Here is a 22,330-nt window from a genome sequence, read left to right on the forward strand (position 1 = left end):
TTATTTGCCGCTACCATTGTAGCCCAACCTGTTCGGACTTCCCCGTCCATCTGCAATCGTCCCAGTTGACGCCAATTGAAGGAGCATCCTTCTTGCAGCAGCTGGATTGGGGAGATTATGAATGCTCTGTAGATATCCAACAAGGCCAGCAATGTGTGGAGTGGCCATGGAAGTTCCTGACATGTTTGCAGTGCCGGTGCGAGTGTTGCGAGCTGTGGAGAGGACACCTTCACCGATGGCAAAGATATCGACAGTGGAACCGTAGTTTGAGAACCTCGAGCGTGTATCGGTGTTTCGACGACTATTAATGGATCCTACGCAAATGGCTTCCGGGGCGTTCCCGGGACTATTTCTGCTAGCGTCTCGCTGCAGGAATTGTTAGTATGTGATTTGCAAAAATGCGCGAGATAGTTAACTAATTCAGAGGCCCTTACCCCGTCATTGCCGGCAGCGGCGACAACCACAACTCCAGCATCAACCGCGGCTTTCACAGCCTCGTTCATTGGGCCGTAAGTAGCACCGCCTGAAAGGTTAGTATTGCAAAATGAAACGGCTTGCGCGGAGTTCCTCACTAATGCTAATGCTGACAGATGATCTTGCAAGTCTGCCTTCACCAGTAATGTTCTTCACAGACCAATCGAGGCCGCTAATAAGTAAACTCCAAGCGCCCTAGCCCATCAATTAGCATCATATAACATGACTGCCCGGATACCTCCATACCGATGCCCTATTGAAGACTTTGACATCGACCACGGTAGCTTTCTTTGCAACTCCGTAGGTCTTGGAGACGGCAATACCTGCGCAATGGGTTCCGTGGCCAGTGGAATCATCGAAAGCAGAATCTGGGTGAAGATTCACTCCGGGGATGGCGCGACCCTCGAAATCATTGTGGGCTTTGTTGATACCGGTATCCATGACATAGACAAAGGATCCTTCTCCTGCCTTATCATCATACCAATAACCGTCTGTGATTGGGAGGCTGCGATGTGAAATGCGCTTCATCCCAAATGGAGCATCGGTTTGTTCTACCAGGCCCGCAACATAGACAATCCTGTCTGGCTCGACGGATTTGACCTGATAACCAATAACCAAGTTAGCCTTCCCGTGGCATGCGTGCTGGAAGAAAAAAGGGCAACTAACGTTTGGATGGGACTTGATTTCTTTGATAGTCTCCCGGTCGAATGACCCAGAGTAGGCATTGAAAGTGTTTATGTTGTACATGCCTTCAACACCAGGCGCTTCGGCAGTTGTAAACCCAGCGGCAAGATTTCGCCGTTGAACAGAGGAAACCCATGCGGTATGGGCGTGCATTTCAGCATCGGTGGTGCCCTCCTTGAAGGTGACAACATATTTATCTGGGATTATTGCGTTTTCATTGGGGCGGTAAGTTGGGAAGGCGGAAAGGAAGGGAAGAATGGTGCCCACAAGGACAGACGTGCTCTGAAGGAAACGCATGATGGCGGCTGGCTGCTCAATCTCGCTCGAGCTTGAAATCAGAACAAGAAGAGATACATGGAGATATATACCCTTTTCCTGCGGGTTACCTCCGATGCATCAGACGAATAAGAACCTAAAGGCCCATGTTGAGCAACGCCTGTCAGATACGGCAAGGCGCGGGGTGGTTGAAGAGATTGATGAATTTCTTCATTAATCTGGGTCCCTTTGCTTCAATCGAGTCTTGTTTAGACACAAGGGGTGCAGGGCACCGAGTGTTCCTGGGGTAAATGAGACGCGGCCAGGGCTAACCATGTTATCATGGCCTAATTAAACGAGTCCTTGTGACCAGAGTACACAAGGGATTGTTCAGAGGGTGCATGCGTTTGCCAACCCCGCAAAGACATCATTCAGATCTCCAGTTTGCAAGGTTAACCTCGGCGGAAAGGGCGATCAGGAAGCTGATGTGAAGCGACCGGAAAACTCATGTCACCACATAGGGTTTTTGCACGCAGCGAGATTACACATGCCTTCTTCTCATCGGAAGCGCAGTCCGATAATAAACGAGCGAGCAAGCCATGAGAAACGGCCCGAGAAGCAGGTTGCAGCAGTCTGAAGGAGCCGAGCATGTCATCAGTCGGTCCGAACCGATCGAGAGAGAAGGCGGCACCGGAGGTTGCCGGCAATGCCCACTAGCGTTGCAATCCCAAGAGGGTCTCCATTTATTCAGCATTCTTGTTCGAAGGAGAATAGAAAGAGTTTCCATGGCTACTCGTGTCGTTCCGGAGGAGGTGAGTTGGGATGAAGTGATAACTAGTTGTCTGTTCCATCCTTGCACACCCTGTTTTCCGAGCTTAATATCGAGTGCCATATTATTTTACGGACAGGGGTCTTCGTCGGCTAGGATTGAACGAGAAATGTTGGCCCTGACCAAAGTGGCCACTCACAGAACGACAATCCTTTTATCTCGGATTTGACGCGTCTTCGAGAAAATCTTCCGCGCTCAGACCAATTGACGATCAGAGAGGTCGACGAGGGAGGCCCCTTGAGTATCAGCTTCAAAAAGACGCGGATCACCTTGCTACTGAAATAACACTCATGGCCTGACTGTTGCGACTTCTGGAATGCGCTGTGCCTGAAAACCTCCCAAGTGTTTAGTTCATGCAAAAAGAAACAGAGGGCGGGTTCTCTGCGCAATCAGGGATATATTGGTAGTAATAAGGACCTTGTGAAGGAACGGGACGATTTTCCAACCTCGGAGTGATAATTGCTTCCGATAAACGCTCGGTATCCCGTTAAGCGACGTTCCTTGGAGCGTTGGGGCTGAATTTCACTATTACTCGAGGGTGGTGGTTTAATATAATATGCACGCTTCCAATGGCCACCTTTATTCGCATCCATCTACTCCGTGACTCCATTGAAGAAGCTTGTCCAAGGGATGGACGGAGAACAGAGGAGGAGATGAATCGCACAGGTGTAATCTCCAGAAAGAGATGGAGCAATACTACGTAATCGTAGTATCAGTAGCACGGCTCACGGCAACGGGATCACTTTTATTAATGGAGTCGGTGCATAGGATTCCGCCCTGCTGGCTGCGCGGTGGGAGCTGGCCACTTCGTCCAGAACATGCGTGGAATAATGAGAAGAGGTACTCTGAAGGTTGGACTTAAGCTTCGGGTTTCAGGGGTGCAACGTTTTCCTCGGGCAACGCCAGTCCATGTTCCGTATCCCCGCCGGAACTGGCCTCGAGATCTGGGGTCAAGGGCCTTGCAAGGAGATTGTCAGCCAGGGGCATAACTAGCTGATACTCTGGAGTGCTGATAAGGAAAAAGTCTGTACCACACGACAGGCAAATGTGAGCTCAGATGCTACATAAGTTTCCTGGAACGTATCAGAGATGATCAAAGATCAGCGAGGATGTGTCACAGGACAGATGAAATGGAAAGTCAGATTCTCGCCTCATGTCGGCTCTAAAGTTCGTCAAGGTTGCTTTGGGAAGAGTGTGGAGGTTTCAGAGATGGAGAAACACACTAACAAGATGGCTATCTTGAAGTTTTGGAAACAATCTCCTAGACCGCCAAGGATGGAAACAAATTGCAACATTTGAGGAAATGAGTGTCGGATGCTGGAGGTGGTCAGGCTGTTCAGCACACTGTCTGGCATAGCAACCGGTCATTTCCAGAATCGATATAGTTGTTTGGACTGTGATCAGATTCTTACCGTAGGAATCAGTGCCTTTTTTCTGACTCAAGGCTTGGGATATCCGGATGGAAGAATAGGTACATCAGCACATTTTACCCAGTAAAGCACCGGCCGTACGGAGTCGTTTCCACTAACTAGCCCTAAAATTCTCCTGCTATGAAGAGTTCAGAGACGCGACTGATAAGCAGTTCTATCCAAGATAGGCGGGACATCTCTACCAACTCTGATGATCAAGACTGCTGAACTGGTGAAAGAGGTGAAGATGGGGCCCTAGTGATGAATTGAACATGCTGAACAGACAGAGGACTCGCCATTCTCGCAGTTTGCCATCTGGTTCTTCCATTCGGCTGGGATGCCAACACACGATGCCTATGTGCTCTATGAATTTGTGAACTCGGGTTAATATACATATTGTCCAGCATTGACCTATGCCTTGAAGACAGACCAATGCAAACTGACCCCAAAGTCTTCTATCTCAATGCATTATGAGCTGGCAAGCCTCAAAATGTCATTCTCCGGCTCCTATCTGATCATGAAAGTTTCTCAGCATCAGCTCATCATTGGCAGTCAAGGTAACTAGGGAAAAGCCACATGGCGTATTATCTGGAGAGTATGGAGTTGTTGGAAACAACATATAAACTAACCTAGATCCGAAGATGAATCCTCGTCTGATTCAGTCATTCGTGGCTGTGGTCATATGTGCAGCCTTTGCAAGGTTGAGGAGAGCGGTAATATCAGAACACTAGAATACCCTAAACCGGCCTGTGATGTGATGTTTTGCAATTAATTACGGTATTCAAAATTACCATCGCCATGGCCAAACAACAGCATCGACACCGCAAAGAGCCAAAGGTTCACATTGCCGACGCTGACATCTACACGCCCCGGCGGCTAACAGTTGCTGGATATCAGAGAACCCGATCGATAGCTTCTCCTCGATGGCTGGCCCTCATCCCCGCAGCGATTCGCCTTCCGGCCAGTCAGTTGCCAGCCATTATGACGATGACGGTTCTGTGCTGGGAACAGGATTAACGGTAACAAAGCTGGTTAATTGAACAGTTCGCACATGGATACTAATTCGCCCGAGTTAGAGCCGTCATCTCGAAGCATTTGGTCGCAAGGTCACCACGACCGCGAGCCACCTCATGGCCCCAAAAACCGATCCCACTTTTACAACGCACTACCAAAATGCAATGAGTGATATCCAACGAGAACTGCGCCGACCCACAGTCCAAAGAAAAGTATTCTCCTTTACGCAGACCAGTCCGACTGACCTCGTGCGGTCGAAGCTTTCGACATCCGAAATCCAGTACCGTGCGCTCTCCGCCCTCCCTGATGAACTACTTGCGAATATTCCCGCCGACACCAGTACATATTCCCTGTTCCAAGGTTTTCAAGCCTCGATACCGGATGACAATGAGCACCGGAAATCGCATAGAAGACGGCGGTCCCATGGTCAGAAAACGTTAGAAGGCTCCGGGAAAAGCGCTCGTCCGTTACCTCAGACCGTTGGGACGCTGAAACGCGAGAGAGACACGCTGAACCGTCGACTGGAAATGATGGGAATACGGAAAAACATGTGCAGTACAGAAATCCATGAGATAGATAACAAAGTTGCCAATTTGAATCACATGCGAAAAATTGTGTTAGACCGCTTGGCTGGACTGGAAATGGATGAGGCAGAATTGGAGCATGAATGTACGATTGGCCTGCCTGTGAATCTGATTTGGGACTAACTCGCAATTAGTGGTTCAATTGGAAAATAAGCTTGAAGATATGGAAGAAGGCGTGGGTGAATCTGCTGCAGGAGCTTCGACACCGAAAACATTCGATGCGGAAACGACCCCAGTGGATCCTGAAAACCAAGCGATGGACGCATCATTCATGTCTGAATCAATATACGAAAAACTTCCCTCACCGAAAACATGGCGGCATAAAGCAACTAGTTGAGTGACCCGTTGATTCTCTTCAGACTTTAATGAGTGCTAATCTTTTGGGGGTAAAATTAGGAAAACGGTCAATGCCCATTTTGCACGAACATTTTGAGCCAGGTTCTATGATTCGAGAAATACAGGCGCACAACGATATGATCACCGCAGTTGATTTTGACGTTCCATTTGGCACCATGGTTAGCTCGGCTTTGGATGATACTGTGAGAGTTTGGGATTTAAACCTCGGGCGTTGTATGGGATTCCTGGAAGGACATCATGCCTCCGTAAGGTGCTTACAGGTTGAGGATAACATTGTTGCTACTGGCTCTATGGACGCATCGATTCGACTGTGGGACTTGAGCCGCGCCAGCTATGCTCCTAGGGATAATAGAATAAATAAAGCCGAAGACGAAGATGACGACGATGCGCTAGGTTTCGAGGACCCGTCAGCCGAACCGCCACCACCACCACCTTCCAGCATGGAGGATTGCCCATTATTTTCTCTTGAAGCACATGTTGATGAGGTGACCGCTTTGCATTTCCGGGGCGACACCTTGATATCTGGCTCCGCCGATAAAACGCTACGACAGTGGGATTTGGTAAAGGGAAGGTGTGTACAAACGCTGGACGTCTTATGGGCGGCCGCACAAGCGTCGTCCACCATGGGTGGTGGGGAGTCGCAGTGGCGACCCACCGGCCGCCTTCCAGACGCATCGGCCGACTTCGTCGGCGCACTACAATGCTTCGATGCTGCATTGGCGTGCGGCACTGCGGACGGGTTGATTAGATTGTGGGATTTACGCAGCGGCCAGGTTCACCGTAGTCTTGTTGGACACACAGGGCCAATCACATGCCTACAATTCGACGATGTCCATCTTATCACTGGTAGTTTGGATCGGAGTATCCGGGTATGTTACGTCGTCCCCCGCTCGTGAATTTGCAAGTGATTAATTTGTTTGGTAGATTTGGGATCTCCGCACGGGATCCATCTACGATGCATATGCATACGACCATCCCGTCACAAGTATGATGTTTGACTCCCGGCGAATAGTGGCTGCTGCAGGAGAGGACGTTGTCAAAGTGTACGACAAGGCTGACGGGCGTCACTGGGACTGCGGCGCGGGGACTACTGCAGAGGAAGAAGGGACAACGCCTGCAATCGTTGAACGTGTACGCCTTAAGGACGGATATCTGACTGAAGGACGCAAAGATGGCACCATTGGCATCTGGACATGTTGAAGCACAACCGGAATGTGTCCAGCTGGGCTTATAAAAGCGAATGTACATCACTGTATGATATGTATGCATGGGAGTTATGAACATTTATAGCCGGTAGACGGTATTCCGTAGTATTCAGAATGAGCAGCATGATATATATGAGGATTAGTCATCCAAAATAACAAAGCGCTTTATCCCTTTTTCCGATTCCGATGGCGCTATGCCCGATGTGCACTAGCGCGACGCTCAACCTTACTTTGACCTCAACGCCAAACAAAAAGCGACGACGCGCTTGATTGTCTGCGACTGGGGACGGGGGGTTCTATGGACGAACGACAAACAAAAGGGAGAAGCGCTTTGAAGACCGCGCAAGGCAACTCACAGCTCTTTGTCATTATGTATGCAGGCTTATTGTATTTAACTCGCTGCAAAAGGCCTGCTCTGTCCACTGCATCCCTGTGATGCCGGCCCTCATTTCTTCGCGTCGTCTCCTTTGGGCCTCTGATTCGGTGTTTGGAAGATTATCAGCGACTCGTTCGCATTTTCTGCTGGAAGAATACAAAAATTTATCGTTCCAAGCACTAGACAGGCGCGTTCTTTGTAATTGATACCCTTAAAAACGTTGCTTCTGGTCGACTGTGTGGTTGTCCCGCCGCTGCTGTTGTATCGCCGGGGGGACTGAGCATATATACCGAGGGGGCAGATTTTTAGTGCGGAATACATGCTTATTTGGCTCAACGAAGGAGCGTGCTGCTGTTGAATCTATTTCAACGCTGCGGTAAAAATTCGTGTGAGGAGGGAACCGAGAGATATCGTTTCGATACTGCACAGGGTTTCAACGAACACAACATACCCTGGTTTACCAACCGTGATCTCCTCTTCGCCGCTGGCTTCTGTGCTATCCCAACACTTATTCTGTGGGCTACGCGGTTGTAGTAAGGGAGGCGGGGTTGGTCGCTGGCGGGAAAATAGGAGAGGCTTCCTTTGTCTCTCTCGGAACTTCCCATCTTTCTGACCCTGGCAGGACAGCGGATGTTGCCGCGCACTACTCTATAAGTTTCTGTTTTGAATCAGGTGAGTTTTGTTTACGCTCGCTTAGCATGCTCTCCCTTCCAACCGCACTATAAAATCTCTTTTCGACTTTCTCTTCCTCCCTCTCCCTCTCTTTCTTCTTCACTGCACATCTGAAGAACCCTTTCCCACCAGTTTTACCACTTTTCGACAAACCTTTCTTTCAAAGATCAATCTCGACCAGCTCTTTTCTTACGCAATCAAGCGTTTGTTTAGGTCAAGGTTGGTTTAACTAGATCTATCTCCTATTCTCTCAGGGAATTGTCTTTGTTTGTTTTCAAGGCTACAGGCTGTTGACAAACCAAACCAACTCCTGTCTCCTTTACCTAGCCTCGTCTACTATTGCCTGGCAGACGAACGCATAATATCCTCCAATCTTTCCTGTTTTTCTCCAAAGTAATTCACCTTACTCTTTGAGACTAATCGAGCGCTGACCTAATTCACCACAGCTTTTACCGCCCGCCCTCGTCTCTTCTGATTCGTGTTTCTACTAATATCGGACTGCGAACTCCCGTTGACCCCCCCGAGATCTTCATTGTGCGATCCGATAGAGGTTTTGTTGAAGATAAACCCTCACAGTCCGCGAGACCTTAGTCCAATATTCTTAAGCCATAGTATCCACTATCATATCAACGCTTGGCTTTCATTTGATCTTAAGTATCACCCGGAACAGCAAGTTGCGAATTTGGCACTGGATTCGCATCGTCTGGTGTTTACTGTTGGCCTTACCTGAGTCATTTCGAACGAAAGTGCTATCCTAGCGGTACCGGGGAAACCTCATTCTCCTAATCTAATTTGGACGTATCTTGCGGGTATGGGCGTTCCTATCTTTAATTCTAAATTGCTTGCTAATGTCTTTTAGGTTTTCATTTTACGCCTGTCTTGATTTTAAATTCTCTGAAAAAATGGTTGAAACTCGTCGAGGACGCAGTGGGCGATCAGTCTCCCAGGAGCCATCGGGACAAAATCAATACACCAGACAAGGCACAGCTCCACTTGGAAGCCAGAATGACGCTACTGCAATCCCAGCCTCTTCCTTTGACAACCCTTCGTTGCCAGCTATTCAGACACAGCAGTCATTCGCATATGGTGCTACCGGAAGTCCTGCGTTTCCCAGACAGTTGCGAGCTAGCCCACCTATGGCAGCTCAATTTGGCGCTAAAATCGAACGGCCGTCTTTAAACACCGAAGCCAATGACTTTGAGCGCATTCAAGAACAAGCTCGTGCGAATCCGGGAACTGGGAGAGCGACCCGACTTAGAACAAACCGCCAATCTGCCTCTCCTACTCGCCGAACGCCTGGCCGACGTACACGCACTCGCGAGCCCACTCCTGACGACCAACTTCTCGGATCTCTTCGAGAAGCGTCCGAGGAAGCAGAGGGAAGCAAAGAGGTTGTTCTACCAAGCATAGAAGATTCCAGTGTAAGCTGGAATACTGAGCGCCATGTCATTGCCGATCCGAGACACGGCAGTGTCGCCAATTCTGCCGACAATGCTTCTGGAGCCGGGTCTTTCCAAGTCCAACCGCAATGGAGGCAAGTGCATCCAATGGCTGGTCCTCCGCTTCGGCCATCTGCTCGTTCTCAACCTGCAGCCAACTTCCAGGTTCCTCAAGAAGCGCGAGTTGGACCGTCTGTTGTGGCTTCCTCTCAGTCGGCCCCTCAACTGGGTGCTATTCCGGTCCTTGCACCATCCCAAGGTGAGGATTACGGTGATGCCACCCCCATTTCCAAGAAGGCGCCTTCTTCAGCATTCCATTCTGCGCCTCCAACAAATCGAAGTCAGCAAGGCGTTCGTTTTGCGCTGATGACTGTCTTTTTTATGTTGTTCGCTTTCGGAGGAATGCTCATCAAGGTCGAGGACGTTAGAGGCGTCCTTCCTAAGGACATTGGAAAGGGGCTGAATCTGCCACCATCGTTCTGTGGTGGGCAACCGGCGACAAGTCAATACGCCGACGCATTGAACAAGCTCTCTACTGGAGTGGACCAGCGACTCGCGGATATGGCGCGAGACGTGGCTGCTCTTAAAGATGAGTGGAATAAGCGGTTGCCACACCTTAGACAGGCGATATGGCCTGAGAGGGAAGACCCATTGTTGCCGCGAAGGATCAACTGGTTTTCAACAGGTATGGGGGCTTTTGTGGACCCATATCTCACCACCAAATTTCGCCCTGGACTTCTCAAAGGCGGTACCGAGCGTGCAGTCGGCGTCAAACGGACAAATCCTCCCGCTGCTGCGCTCACCCGTTGGGATGAACATGGAGATTGTTGGTGTGTGAACGACCACACCAGTGAAATTCAACTCGCCGTGCTCTTAGGCCGACCTCTGGTTCCCGAAGAGGTGGTCATTGAGCACATTCACAAAGAGGCAACTTTGGATCCCGAATCGGCTCCTCGGGAGATGGAACTGTGGGTCGAATATTCATCCCGGTCAGCGTCTGCGGCACCGTCTACCGTTCCTCCTGGTGCCAGAGCGACTGTCGCTCCAGGAAGTTCAGAGTGGTTGACACAGCGGCCAGAATTGTTGGAGTCCTCGGCAGAGGCACGTGAGGCTTATTCTGGCCCGCTTTCCCCATCGCAGCGGGAAGATATCATCTCCACTCTCCGTATGGCTTACCCGGACGAGCCGGAAACGGCGTATTCGCAAGACACGAAGCTTGGCTCAACATACTATCGCGTTGGTAAATTCCAATACGATATCAATGGCAAACATAACATCCAAAGGTTCTTATTGGATGCAGTCATTGACCTGCCAAACATTCGCACGAAGAAAGCCGTTCTCCGGGTTAAGTCAAACTGGGGTTCCGTGAACACATGCATCTATCGGGCGAGGTTACATGGCCATATGTAAACTTGGCCCGGTTAATGCTTGGGTTCGGTCAACAATTGGAGAATGGGCGACAAGATTGAAGAGTCCCGGTAGTCAAGTAACCTTCATGACTTTATCTCGCCCATATCGACGCTGCAATCGTTCCTTTACCGATCTTCCTGACAATTATTTCTCCCCCAGGCGGCGTTTTGCTGAGAGGTTTTAACACAGACCTCATTAAGCTTCCCCGGCCCTACTGTCCCCGAAGTATGGACTTTTCCAGCTTTGAAGTGGATAGTTGATGGTCGTTGCGGAGGTTTGATGTTTCTCTGTTGAAGCGATTTCCAGCATTGCGGTTTATTGGGACTAGTCGCGGGATTTCGGCCAAACCACTCCCTCCTTGTGTCGCTATTCGTCGTTTCGCTGCGGAATAGAATCTAACCCACCCATGTTACCGCTGTAACAGATGCCGTCGAATGAATGATGGCCATTGAAGACGAGACGCGTCTTAATCCGTCGAGACGACCTTGACGATCTGAAAAATTCAAGAAAATTGCTTTTTACGAAGTTGTGGAATGGTGTTTGGTAGGATTTGTGTTTCTTTTCAATGGGTTATGCAACAATACCTGGAGGAGTCTGGATTTGCCGGTGTTTTATGATTGCATTTGGGTAGACTGTGTCTGGGAAATATGTATCTTTGACAAGGCGTTACGTTTACCGTTTGCTTGAAATCTTTACTGTTCGTTTGATGCTGCTGCATACGGAATACATTTTTGCAAATCCTGCTTGGAACGTATCACTCTCTGGTTGAAATCAGAATCTTCTCGAGTTGATGAATGAAACTGTTGGAGTAACTCCCCATACAAAGTGGATGGTTTCTGGATATTGTAGGTTACCCTCGTTCAGATCGGGCGTCACGCTCGAGAAACTGGTTGAAATCGCCATCCACCGGCCCAATCACTCTGTCAAGCAACCCCGAGTGTCACCATCGCATTGAGGTTAAGACCATCTGTGCGAGAAAGCCTGACTTGATTGGAGTGAGGCCACCAGCTCGCCCGGGGTGAAGCAAAGTTCCCCTTGACCAGCGGGAATATTCCAGCTTTATTAAGCTAACTAACTTATTCGTTGACCGGCTAGTGAGGCGGCTCCCCCATGTTCCCGCAAGCTTTAACTAACTTAACTTCTCTGTAGTTAGTTATCCTTACACTCAGCTGCTATCCCTGCTTGCTAAACACATGCGTGGAGGAGCTCAGGCTGTGACTATTAAACAGTTGACCGAACCGCAGTTATTCTATCGGGCAACGACTGAGACACAATGGATGCTGCTATCGACCTTTCGGATGCCTCAAAGGCACTAGATCTCGACAACATTCGTTTTCAATTGATGTGAGTAGCTTTACTTTCCCCGAGACGGCTTCGAAGCGTCAACGCCGGAGCCGCGACACCCTTGCGCATATCACCGCAAGAGGAAAGGGACTGAATAATTTGAAACCTCCTAGCCGCTTGGAAGACACCATAACCTTCCACCTTATCGAGCGTGTCCAATTTCCCCTCAACAAGCGCATCTACATCCCCGGTGGGGTAAAAATCCCCGGCAGTGAGCTCAGCCTTATGGAATGGATGCTCTGTGAAACCGAACGTATTCAGTCTCGCGTCCGTCGCTACCAATCACCCGACGAATACCCGTTTTTCCCGAGTGTGCTCGAGGAACCGATCCTCCAGCCCCTCGAGTATCCGCACATCCTGCATGACAATGACGTGAATATCAATGATATGATAAAGTCGAGATATATCAATGAGATTATGCCCAACGCCTGTAGGAAATTTGGCGGAAGGGAGGATCGAGGAGAAACTCAAGAGAATTACGGTTCGGCAGCGACGTGCGATGTTAGCTGTTTACAGGCGCTCTCGAGACGAATTCACTTTGGAAAATTCGTCGCAGAGTCAAAGTTCCGGAAGGAGACTGAGAAGTTTGTCAAGCTGATCAAAGCCGCTGATAGGCAGGGGATTGAGGATGCGATCACAAATGTTCAAGTGGAAAAGAAAGTGCTGGAAAGGTTGCGGTTGAAGGCCACCACCTACGGAAGAGACCCAGCGAATCCTGATGAGAACAGTTCAAAGATCGATGTCGAAGCGGTGGTGTCCATGTACCAGGTGAGTTTTGTTGCCTGCGGATGTTGAATGACGGCTTACGCAGCAATCGCAGAACGCTGTCATCCCCATGACAAAGATTGTGGAGGTCGAATACTTGATGCAACGCCTTCGGGGGACAGAGTGGGAGAAACAATGATAGTATTGGATCTAAGACTACTTTCGGGACGCAAAATATCCATAGACCTAGATACCTCAAATTTATGATTCACGAGGAAGAACTGACGTATTCTTTGATGCCATTGACCGCCGCTTCGAACTTTGCAGCTTCTATTAAAATCATAGAGCCATGGGGGCGGATTCCTAGCTCCTGGAATGCACGTTTTGAATCCGAGTGTCCCTCGGCGTGCTGATGTGTATATGGATACGTGCTGTGACACAGCGAATGTTTTTGAAGAATCTCGTCTTCCGGGTGGAAGTAGAAAAGCTCCGGCTTGCCACTGCCTCCTTTTTTCTTCTTCTTCTGGGGTCTATCCTCTTCCAGGTCCAATTTAGACTGGACCTCTTCGTACGTTTTTGATATTATGAGGTAATGCGTGAATTGGTAGGGTTCCTTTTCTTCCAATGCCCATTGAATTTCTTCAAGGAGCATAGTGTACATAGGAGGAATGACTTCGGGCGGGATATTTATTAGCCGCTCGGTGAGGATAAGGCCGATTTGCGGGACGGAAGGTTGAGACATGAGGTCGTTGAGTGGGGAGAGCTCTGGGCAGGCCTTGCTTTTGATGTATGTTATTAAGGACTGTATGACAGGCAGGTCCTATCATGCCGGAACGAATTAGCCGCACAATGTTGTCGATTCCCAATTACAGCGCTCACCTTGTGTTGATGTAAATTCAAAACAGTAAGAAATGCATATGGATCCGTTTCATTGCCATCTACTTTCACCGTAGACCCCAGCAGCGGTTGCGATAGTATAAGATCCGTGAGAGCGGATAGATCAAAGAGTTGTGCATCTGTATCGAACAACTGGCGGAGCAGCACTTTGAGGCCGTGGAAATCGACGGCAGGTTGGGGGTCAAACCATTCGAAATCTACATTAACCACTTCCATCTCCTATGAATATGTCAATATTCAGCAAAGAAGATAACAAAAGCAACAGGCGGGGGAGCTTTTGAACCGACCTCGTCGCTGCTCTCGTCGCCCACGCGGCCGTCATTGCCCATCTCAACATCGCCATCTTTCAATTGCTTTCGCTTCCCCATGCTGGCAATGATAAACTGTGGAATATCTTTGATCGAAGAAGCGGACCGGCTGTTTCTGCGTCTTTTTGCGAGAATCGAGAGAAAATTGATATCAGATAAGCAATGACGCTAGGCCACAATTGGCATGGCCGCGATCCAGTGGAGTTTGCCTTGTTTGCATCTCTGGACCTTGACCCAGCCGCACTTCATCTAGCCAATATCAAACAGCAAGATGGACGCTGTTCAACCATGCCTGAGAATGGGGCCATCGTTACAAGTATCAGTTCTAGCTCTAGCTCAATGCTTGCAATCCATCGTGCTGCCCAACAGTCAGCTCCCCAGGATATCATCCAACCACAACGCTGCCAGCCAAACTCAATGAGCCATCATGATATCATCTCCGGAGCGACCCAAGGGTCCATTGATCTTCTTGCTCTGCCTTGGAATCGAGTGGCCATGGCCATGCTCTATTCACGTTTGCAGCTTTGACGTCGATTTAAAACCTAATTGCGACTCGACGTTTAAAAGCTAGTCGACCTCGCAAGCTCCAGCTAGCCATATCCCACTCAAAAAGACAATTGAAATCCTTGTGCAAAGAACGTCACTACGAGTTCTTTTTGTATCATTCACTCAGCCCAACATGAGCGGAAGAAAATCCCATGTCGGCAATCCCTCGCTCTACGAGGACGGCGACCAGCGGAATTATTCCCAGGCGGAGATTGAAGCCGCTCGGAGGAACAGGGAGCATCCACCGGCTTCCAGTGGAAGAGGAAGTGCTCATAGCAAAGAGCAGCAGGCTAGAAGAGGGAGCAAATCACCTACTGATGAAGAGTTAGCCAAGAAAGACCCATTGGCACCGGTGAGCGGCAAATTCTCAATACTGAACCCTTAAAGTTCAATCGCTCCCATGTTGGAAGTGACTTTTTTGGATGAATTGCAATGAGTATTGACCATATGGGTCAGGCGACCTTCCACGGAAACAAACCATCTCGAGGGGCACAGGTTGATGCTGAACTCAAAAGGGACGATGAAGAAAGGCTTCGAGAAAAAGGGCTAAAATGATTAAATTGTGGGGTGAATTTGGAGCTATTATCATGCGGCATAATTACTGTGAATCGCCCAAGATTCGTTCTGAAAGGAATAAGTACCTACACGATATCCGGTGTCGATTTTTTGAACACGAAGCTATATGTATTGAATAGGGAGAGAGTCTTAGCTACATACAAGAACAATTCTTCTGGAAGGCTGTACAGGGATAACATGACAAAGTAAAATTCATTAAGTTGTCCAGACAAAACACGAAGAAAAGAGAGCATATATCAAATGATGCAAAACATATATGAACACATAAATATCAAGCTCTCAATGAGAGTAATTACGGGAATTTTCCCTTCCTTTCTTTTTCTTTTTTGTTACTTTTTTCCCCTTCCCCCTCTTTGATTTTTCAAGATGGTCGAGTATTTCGCTTGACTATTCTCCTTGCCATCCCCATTGCTTTAAGCCATGATTTTTTCTCTGATTTTGGAACTGGGGTCGTCGGAGTGGGAGGAGTCGACGTATCTTCATCTATCAGTGATGCCATAGATTCACTCATTTTGCTTTGTTCCACCTTCGAAGCGCACATCGCAGCCATCTGGCCCAACATTGTGGGATGGTCGATCAAGTCCTCGATTCTCACCTTGAATCCTTCTTGTTCCAGGAGCCAGGATACCTGAGCTAGACCCATAATATCCCCGTTGAGATCAAAAAAGGAGGATTCAAGGTTGAGCCCGTTTGTGTTGTCATCTCCGAGCACTTGCCGCCAGCTGCGGCTAAGGACATCGGATAGAACGAGGAGGTCGGCTCTGTTCAATCCTTGCAGTTGCGAAGAGACAAAATAATTGTCGTTGGGTCTACTTGTTTCCTCGATGATTTGTGGTGCTAGTTTGGTGAGCTCAGCGGGTGACATAAGCGAAGAGTTGGGATCCGCGGTGAAACTTGAGGCAACGTTGCAAAGCATGTTAAGCACCTTCTGTGCAAAGATGGGAGTGATATCGCTGTTCTGAGAGAAGGAGAGGGTGAGCTCGCATTGATCGGAACCTTTAGGAGTGGATATAACCGAGAAATCGGCAAAGTCTTCGTCAGCGCCGACGCCCCCAATTTTATATGTGTTGCCTCCCAAATCCATTTCATTACCGTAGCTGACATTCTGGTGTTGGACAACTGTAGTATAGTTGGTCCAGTCTGGCCATTCCGTACAATGCCTCGTGATCTCCCGGAACCCTAGTGCCTCATAAGGCATATTGGAGACCTGCTGGTCTTGCACAAGTCGAAGCAAATCGAGGGCAGTCCACCCTTCGCAAAATTGCACTCGGACGGGGACGATATTCAAACATGGACCAACTGTACTTTCAACCCCTGGAATTGTGGCGTTCCTGCCGCTAATTGTGTGACCAAAAACGACATCGGAGCGGCCTGATAGCTGAGCAAGTACCAAAGCCCAGGCAGACTTAACGACAGTCGCAGTGGTAATACTGCCATGAGCGATTGAAGGCAGGAGAATAATCTGCTTCAGCTGGGTGGTTGACCCAGCTGATCTTCGGTAATTGGGTCCGTGTCTCCGTATAATGTCCGTCATGCGAGAGCCTTTGAGGAGCGTTCTCCAATGTTGATAATGGTCCGAGGTAATGGTGCTTGCTGTCGTGCGGACGTAGTTGGTGAAAGATGACATGGGAGGTAAAGGCTCATCGTGGTATGCTGATTGAAGGGCCATTAAGATCTTCGGCAGACATACACCGTCGTACTGAGCATGGGAAAAGCGCAAAATAAGCCGGTGATAGTCAGTGTCCTTCTGTTTCACTACGGTGAAACTAAAGAAAGGTTCACCAAGTCGTGGGCCTTGATCTCGATCGCGCTGCTGTAACATGGCAGTGAATTCATCCATGTTGGACTCGGTTTCGTAAACGAAGAAATCTGGCCGCATTTTGCGAAGGACAACTTGCAAAAAGCGGTCTCCGTGAGGGAGGAATACGGTACGAAGGACGTCAACCGCGTGAACAAGTCGGAAGACGCTCAACTTCAGTTGTTTCAAGTCTAAGGGGCCATTTCCATCAAGGAAGAAATAATTTAACATCCACCTAGACTCTAGCAATGAGCCTGTGATTGCGAGCCCTTGGAAATCCGTCACCGGTAGCACGTCAGCGATACCTCCTTTGAAAACACCGACCTTGGGGCAGATATTGCTTTGAAGGAATGCGTCAACGTTAGTAGCTTTGACAAGGGAAAACCGTTGGTATAATTCACTCTTCGCTGCAGATCGCAAAACCGGCACCGCCCTGCGATATTGAGTTAGGTCTCCTCCATCCACATTAGCATCGTCGCGTCCATCTTCGTATGCAGTCATAAGACTTGCAACCCGAATCATAGCGACCATGTCCTCAAAGACAGGGTTGCGGAAAACATCAGCGACAGTCAGTGCGAGACCTTCCTCACGAGCCGCCCCAACAAGTTTCATGGCTGTAAGACTGTCACCGCCGAGCTCAAAAAAGCTGTCTTCTGGAGTAATTCCATCCTCATCCATTTCGAGCATTGAGCTCCACAACGCAAGCAGTTTCTTTTCAATAACGGCGGAGCGGCCTCTTCGGCGAATTTGTGCCGCCATAGAATGGGAATCTGGATCGCCTTTTGGATTGTAGTCCAGTGCTTCGTAAGAATTAGTCGAAGCAGATGGTAGTTCTAATCTCTGCTTTCGGTACGGTGAGAAAGTGTCATGGCTTTTGGTGAGAGCGGACTCTGTAAACGCTTGGTTTTTCTCGAGAACCTCGGAAATCTTCCGATTCATTAAGTCAGACATATCAAAGCCGGCATTACTTTGCAAGGTGCCGCTTTGTAACATTTCTTGGATGACCTCACGAACACAGGAGTCAACGGCCTTTCGTAAATCGGGCGAACTCCCAACCATACTCTGCTGATAAAAGGATTCGGTGTCTTGCTCCACAAACAGGTCTGGTTTTCGGAGGGGATTTAATGGCTCATTTTGCTCCCTGGATACCGAAGTTGCCTTAACAGATTCATTTCTGATGGCGTTCGACTCAAGGACTATTAATGGGTTATAATCTGCAACATGCTGTCCAGGTTGATTAAGGAAACTGGTCAACACATGAGCCATTGTGTTGCCTAGTTTCTCGACTTCATAACCTGATATAACATCGCTCCAATATCTTAGTATTACTGCTTCGTCGTGCTTGGCGGTCTCAATATTAACAGTAACAGCATACTATAGAAACATATCAGCAAACGGAGCGAAAACAGGAGCTTTTCATACTTGCTTACCTCGCTGGGATCATGGGCAGAGAGCGTCTCGAAGGTCAAATTCTCTTCTACGGCATCCTTGGATTGGCTATGATTTTGAATTGATAAAGCAGTGTTGTAGAGTGCCTTTCTTGCCAATCCGAGTTCGTGTTGTACCTGTGCGAGGGAACACCGTTGGTGAGGGAGGCTGTCAAGGTAGTCATCCTGAACCTTGCGAAGAACATCGTGGATGGATGAAGACGGAGAGAATCGCACCCGGCAGCAGAGCATATTGATAAACGCTCCAACGGTTTCCTGAATCCCATCAACAGGCGCATCCCTGCCGGCAGAAAGGTATCCAAAGCAGACATCATCCGACTCGGTGTACGTTCTTAAAACGAAAGCCCAAGCAGTATGCATAACATTGGCTAGGGTCACGTTAGTCTTTTCGCATAACTCATGCAATTCCGGGAACCGATCGAATTTGACCTCGAAAACAGATAGTTGTCGTTTAGTTTTCATTTCACTGTTAAGCTTGGGTAAGTGGCACGGTTCAATCCCTCTCAGATAGTTTTTCCAAAATTGAATTTCTGCATCAGGGGATTTGTCCCTGATGAACCGGATGTAGTCGCTGTATAGGGGTCCAGTTCCATTTGACAGCCGATCTTCATACGCGGCAGCCAAATCGCGCATCATAACACCCACTGATCCTCCATCAATAACTGCGTGGTTGATTTCAACCTTAACAAGTACTCTTCCACTAGTTGTAGTGCAGATAGTGACCTGATGTGGTAGTTTGGGGAGTTTCTTGAAATTGGTATCTTTTAACTTGATGCTGTTGAGCTTGGCGATGGCATCTGAATCATGGCAATTGACAAACAAAACGCCACTGTCAACCTTCTTCACGACTAGCTGATCGAAAGTACCGCCCTTGTACAGGCTATCGACGAAGACCGTTCTCAATGCGGCATGGCGTTGTACGACTTGCTGCCATGCGTTCGCAAGTTTCTCAACGTCCACTTGCTTTTCAGACTGCTTGAGTGTAGCCTCAAATATACAGTTGAACAAATAGGCATCGGTGTCCCTGAGCTGGCTAAGTAAGATCCCCTCTTGCATGGGTGAACATGGATAGATGTCTTCCACTTGGCCACAATGAGTCACGCCAGCCTTGGGGTAAGTGACTTTAACAAGCTTTTTCAGTCCTTCATAAGAGATGGGAAGCAAAGGGTAATCGCTCAAGGTCGGCTCTGGCGAGCTTCGAACAAGGCGCAAAACCACCTCCTTCAAGACTCTTTGACATTCGACGATCCAGCGATTGATATCTTGCGTACGGCGCATCCCTCGATCGAACATGAAGGAGAACTGGATTTTGTCCTCTTGAACAATAGCAGATATCTCAAACAACGCGAGTCTCTTTGTATCCGGCCCGACGTCACTTGTGGCTAACATGTCCTTTTCATTTGATACGAAATCGGTTTGCTGAAGTAGCGAATCATCACGTTCAAGCTGCTGCATTCGCCCTAGATAATTGAACAAAACCTCCATTGTTGTGTCTGCGCTGGCCATGGTTTTGGACGAAAGAAGATTTTGTGCAAAATACGACCGACCGTTATCAGGAATGTTGCGCCTAGTGTCCTTTATTCTTCGTAGAGTGTCAAAGATATCACCCTTTCCATAAACAGCTGCACCTAGTTAGCATGAAACTATATGCAAAATGCCAAGTTCTACTTACTGGAGTCGACATCCACCTGTATCGGGCAGATCGCGGTGAACCAACCCACAGTCCGAGAAATATCCAAGGAGTCTTCCCATGGTTCACGTCCGTGTCCTTCATTAAAGATTGGAGGACATCCTCTGTCAGTGAACACTTGACCAAAGGAGTAGGCAAGAACAGCAAGGAAAAGGTCGATAGGCTCAGTCTGGAATATCTTATGACAATCGACGAGCGCTTTGCTGGTTATTTCCTCGTCGACCTGGAAAGTATGATACTCTGCATTCTTGTAAGTGGGCCTTTTTCCTTCCATTCCCCAGTAACTAAGGTCTGAAGGTTTCACGTCGAATGGAAGAAGTTTTGTTAGCTTATTCTTTTCGCAATTCTCAGCCTGCATAGAGCACCATCTTTGGAAAGAGAGAGGCTTCTCCCCCGACAACGAACCCTTCTCAAGGTGCTCTTGGAGGTCTTGGAGAATGATTCTCCATGAGACCATATCAACGCAGAGGTGATGCGCGGCAAGGAACAACATCTGCCCGTCATTCTGAACATTGAATATGTCTGCTGCAAAGATTGGACCTTTTTCGATGTCTAGACATGTTTGGGATTCGCCGATAAGGCGGGGAATTTGATGCATTCCAATCAGATCGTGCACGCGATAGCGGTATGATGCGCCAATATCCTAGGCTAATCAGAAAATTGCAGGAACGATAAAGCGTCAAAGATGCTTACATTAGTTATCCTTTGCTGCCAGAGGCCAGAGGCATTCTGACTGAAGCGAGCTCGTAACATTGAATGCTGTTTAACGATGGCCTCAATTGCTTGCCTTACGTTCGCCGCGTCCACTGGTTTCGTAATTCGCAGCGAAAAGCTTTGATTAAAGCGCTCGCTGCCCCCGTGGAGACTAGATGATTCAAAGTACAAACGTTGAATCGGTGAAGGGAAAACGGCTGGTCAATTATTTCCTCTTTCTCCTGTGCAACCACAGTAGAGCCGGCGCGTTGCGAAAGGTGGATAATTGATTTGCAACGGAGGACATCATGTAATGAAAAATGGATTCCTTCCTGTCTACACCGAGACATGACGCTCATCGCGGTGATGCTATCTCCTCCTATATTGTAGCACAGTTAGCAGAGTATCAAAAGGCTAGTACCCGTATTGCTCACCTAGGCTCATAAAAGATTGGTTTAACTTCACTTTGTTTAAGGGAACATTGAGCACCGTCGACCAAATTTTTTGCAGAAGTTTGGCAACACCACTTGCCTCCTCGGCGTCCTTGTTCTCATCATCTATGCCCATAATTTGCTCGTACGTGTTTTCATCAATATTATCAACCCAAGTCATAGCCGTTTTTCTGTCAAGTTTGCCTGATGCTAGCAGGGGAATACCTCGCACGACTACCCAAATTTGTGGGATCATGAAAGGGGGTAACTGATCTGACAGGCTATCTCGAATGTAGTTCAATTGGATGCGAACTTTGTTAGAATATTTGGTTTTTGTGGCAAGCTCCAGATCGCGGTTTGAGATGCTGGGGGCTTCGGAAGAAAGGTCGTTGAGAGAAACTATGCCCACGAGACGCTTTTTGCAAGGGCCATACTTGGGCATGAGAACAAGGGCGTGTCTAATTCGAGGGTCGGTATCTAGCCTATGTTCGATTTCTCCAAGCTCCATCCGCTGGCCATGAAGTTTAACTTGATTGTCTTTGCGGCCAATAAATTCGAGGGACCCGTCAGGGTTGTATCGAACCAGGTCGCCAGTTTTGTAGAGACGCCGAATTGCGGATATGGTGTTGTACCGAGCTCCCCAAGCTGGGTCATTAACAAACGCTTCAGCGGTTTTCTCAGGATTATTGAGGTATCCCCGCGCTAAGGTCGGCCCCTCAAGTGCTAGTTCACCCGCAGCTCCCAAAGGAGCAAGTTTGTCTTGATTCGTAGGGTTTAGAACCCAAACAGCCGTAGCCGGAATACCGACGCCAATAGAAGCAGGATTCTTTTCGAATGACACTTTTGAGTTAATTGTTGCAACGACCGAGGATTCGGAAGGGCCATATGCGTTCACCAATTTCACTTTGTCTGACCACTTAGAGATGACTTCGGGAGATAGTGCTTCTCCACCGCAGACTAACACCTCCAAACATGGAACCGTAGTAGGGTCGACAATATTAGCAACAGATGGCGTAAGCAAGGTCCAAGTAACATTCATTCTTCGGATAGCCCCAGCGATATCCTTAAGCCTCTCTTCTTCGGAGGGGACACAGACACAGCCGCCTAGCGTGAGCGTTGTCAAGATTTCCATGACCGCTGCATCGAATGAAAGGGAGGCGAACTGAAGAACGCGCGAACGGGAATG

General features: G+C 48.6%; 8 protein-coding genes across 8 annotated transcripts; 4 read left to right on the top strand and 4 right to left on the bottom strand.

The window, feature by feature from the left end:
* UREG_04669 (uncharacterized protein) lies at positions 1-1,455 on the bottom strand (the record flags this gene model as incomplete). Its single annotated transcript, XM_002545106.1, has 5 exons — positions 1-366; positions 435-523; positions 573-669; positions 721-1,074; positions 1,141-1,455. 5 exons carry the CDS (start codon positions 1,453-1,455, stop codon positions 1-3), a joined length of 1,221 nt encoding a protein of 406 aa, XP_002545152.1.
* A 1,645-nt stretch (positions 1,456-3,100) lies between these two features.
* UREG_04670 (uncharacterized protein) lies at positions 3,101-3,610 on the bottom strand (the record flags this gene model as incomplete). The annotated part of the gene is made up of 2 exons (XM_002545107.1): positions 3,101-3,267; positions 3,466-3,610. 2 exons carry the CDS (start codon positions 3,608-3,610, stop codon positions 3,101-3,103), a joined length of 312 nt encoding a protein of 103 aa, XP_002545153.1.
* A 964-nt stretch (positions 3,611-4,574) lies between these two features.
* UREG_04671 (uncharacterized protein) lies at positions 4,575-6,806 on the top strand (the record flags this gene model as incomplete). The annotated part of the gene is made up of 5 exons (XM_002545108.1): positions 4,575-4,670; positions 4,728-5,334; positions 5,384-5,581; positions 5,646-6,475; positions 6,531-6,806. 5 exons carry the CDS (start codon positions 4,575-4,577, stop codon positions 6,804-6,806), a joined length of 2,007 nt encoding a protein of 668 aa, XP_002545154.1.
* Positions 6,807-8,761: 1,955 nt separating this feature from the next.
* On the top strand, positions 8,762-10,708 carry UREG_04672 (uncharacterized protein; the record flags this gene model as incomplete). The annotated part of the gene is made up of 1 exon (XM_002545109.1): positions 8,762-10,708. One exon carries the CDS (start codon positions 8,762-8,764, stop codon positions 10,706-10,708), a length of 1,947 nt encoding a protein of 648 aa, XP_002545155.1.
* A 1,273-nt stretch (positions 10,709-11,981) lies between these two features.
* On the top strand, positions 11,982-12,956 carry UREG_04673 (chorismate mutase; the record flags this gene model as incomplete). The annotated part of the gene is made up of 3 exons (XM_002545110.1): positions 11,982-12,052; positions 12,166-12,820; positions 12,873-12,956. 3 exons carry the CDS (start codon positions 11,982-11,984, stop codon positions 12,954-12,956), a joined length of 810 nt encoding a protein of 269 aa, XP_002545156.1.
* Positions 12,957-13,552: 596 nt separating this feature from the next.
* UREG_04674 (uncharacterized protein) lies at positions 13,553-14,022 on the bottom strand (the record flags this gene model as incomplete). Its single annotated transcript, XM_002545111.1, has 2 exons — positions 13,553-13,873; positions 13,942-14,022. The coding sequence occupies 2 exons, from the start codon at positions 14,020-14,022 to the stop codon at positions 13,553-13,555; spliced, it is 402 nt and encodes a 133-aa protein (XP_002545157.1).
* A 619-nt stretch (positions 14,023-14,641) lies between these two features.
* On the top strand, positions 14,642-15,063 carry UREG_04675 (uncharacterized protein; the record flags this gene model as incomplete). The annotated part of the gene is made up of 2 exons (XM_002545112.1): positions 14,642-14,860; positions 14,965-15,063. 2 exons carry the CDS (start codon positions 14,642-14,644, stop codon positions 15,061-15,063), a joined length of 318 nt encoding a protein of 105 aa, XP_002545158.1.
* A 382-nt stretch (positions 15,064-15,445) lies between these two features.
* UREG_04676 (uncharacterized protein) lies at positions 15,446-21,586 on the bottom strand (the record flags this gene model as incomplete). Its single annotated transcript, XM_002545113.1, has 5 exons — positions 15,446-18,256; positions 18,313-19,952; positions 20,003-20,663; positions 20,908-21,092; positions 21,148-21,586. The coding sequence occupies 5 exons, from the start codon at positions 21,584-21,586 to the stop codon at positions 15,446-15,448; spliced, it is 5,736 nt and encodes a 1,911-aa protein (XP_002545159.1).
* Between the last annotated feature and the right edge of the window lie 744 nt (positions 21,587-22,330).

The sequence above is a fragment of the Uncinocarpus reesii genome, genomic scaffold (assembly GCF_000003515.1).
Source record: "Uncinocarpus reesii 1704 scaffold_2 genomic scaffold, whole genome shotgun sequence".
NCBI lineage: Eukaryota > Fungi > Ascomycota > Eurotiomycetes > Onygenales > Onygenaceae > Uncinocarpus > Uncinocarpus reesii.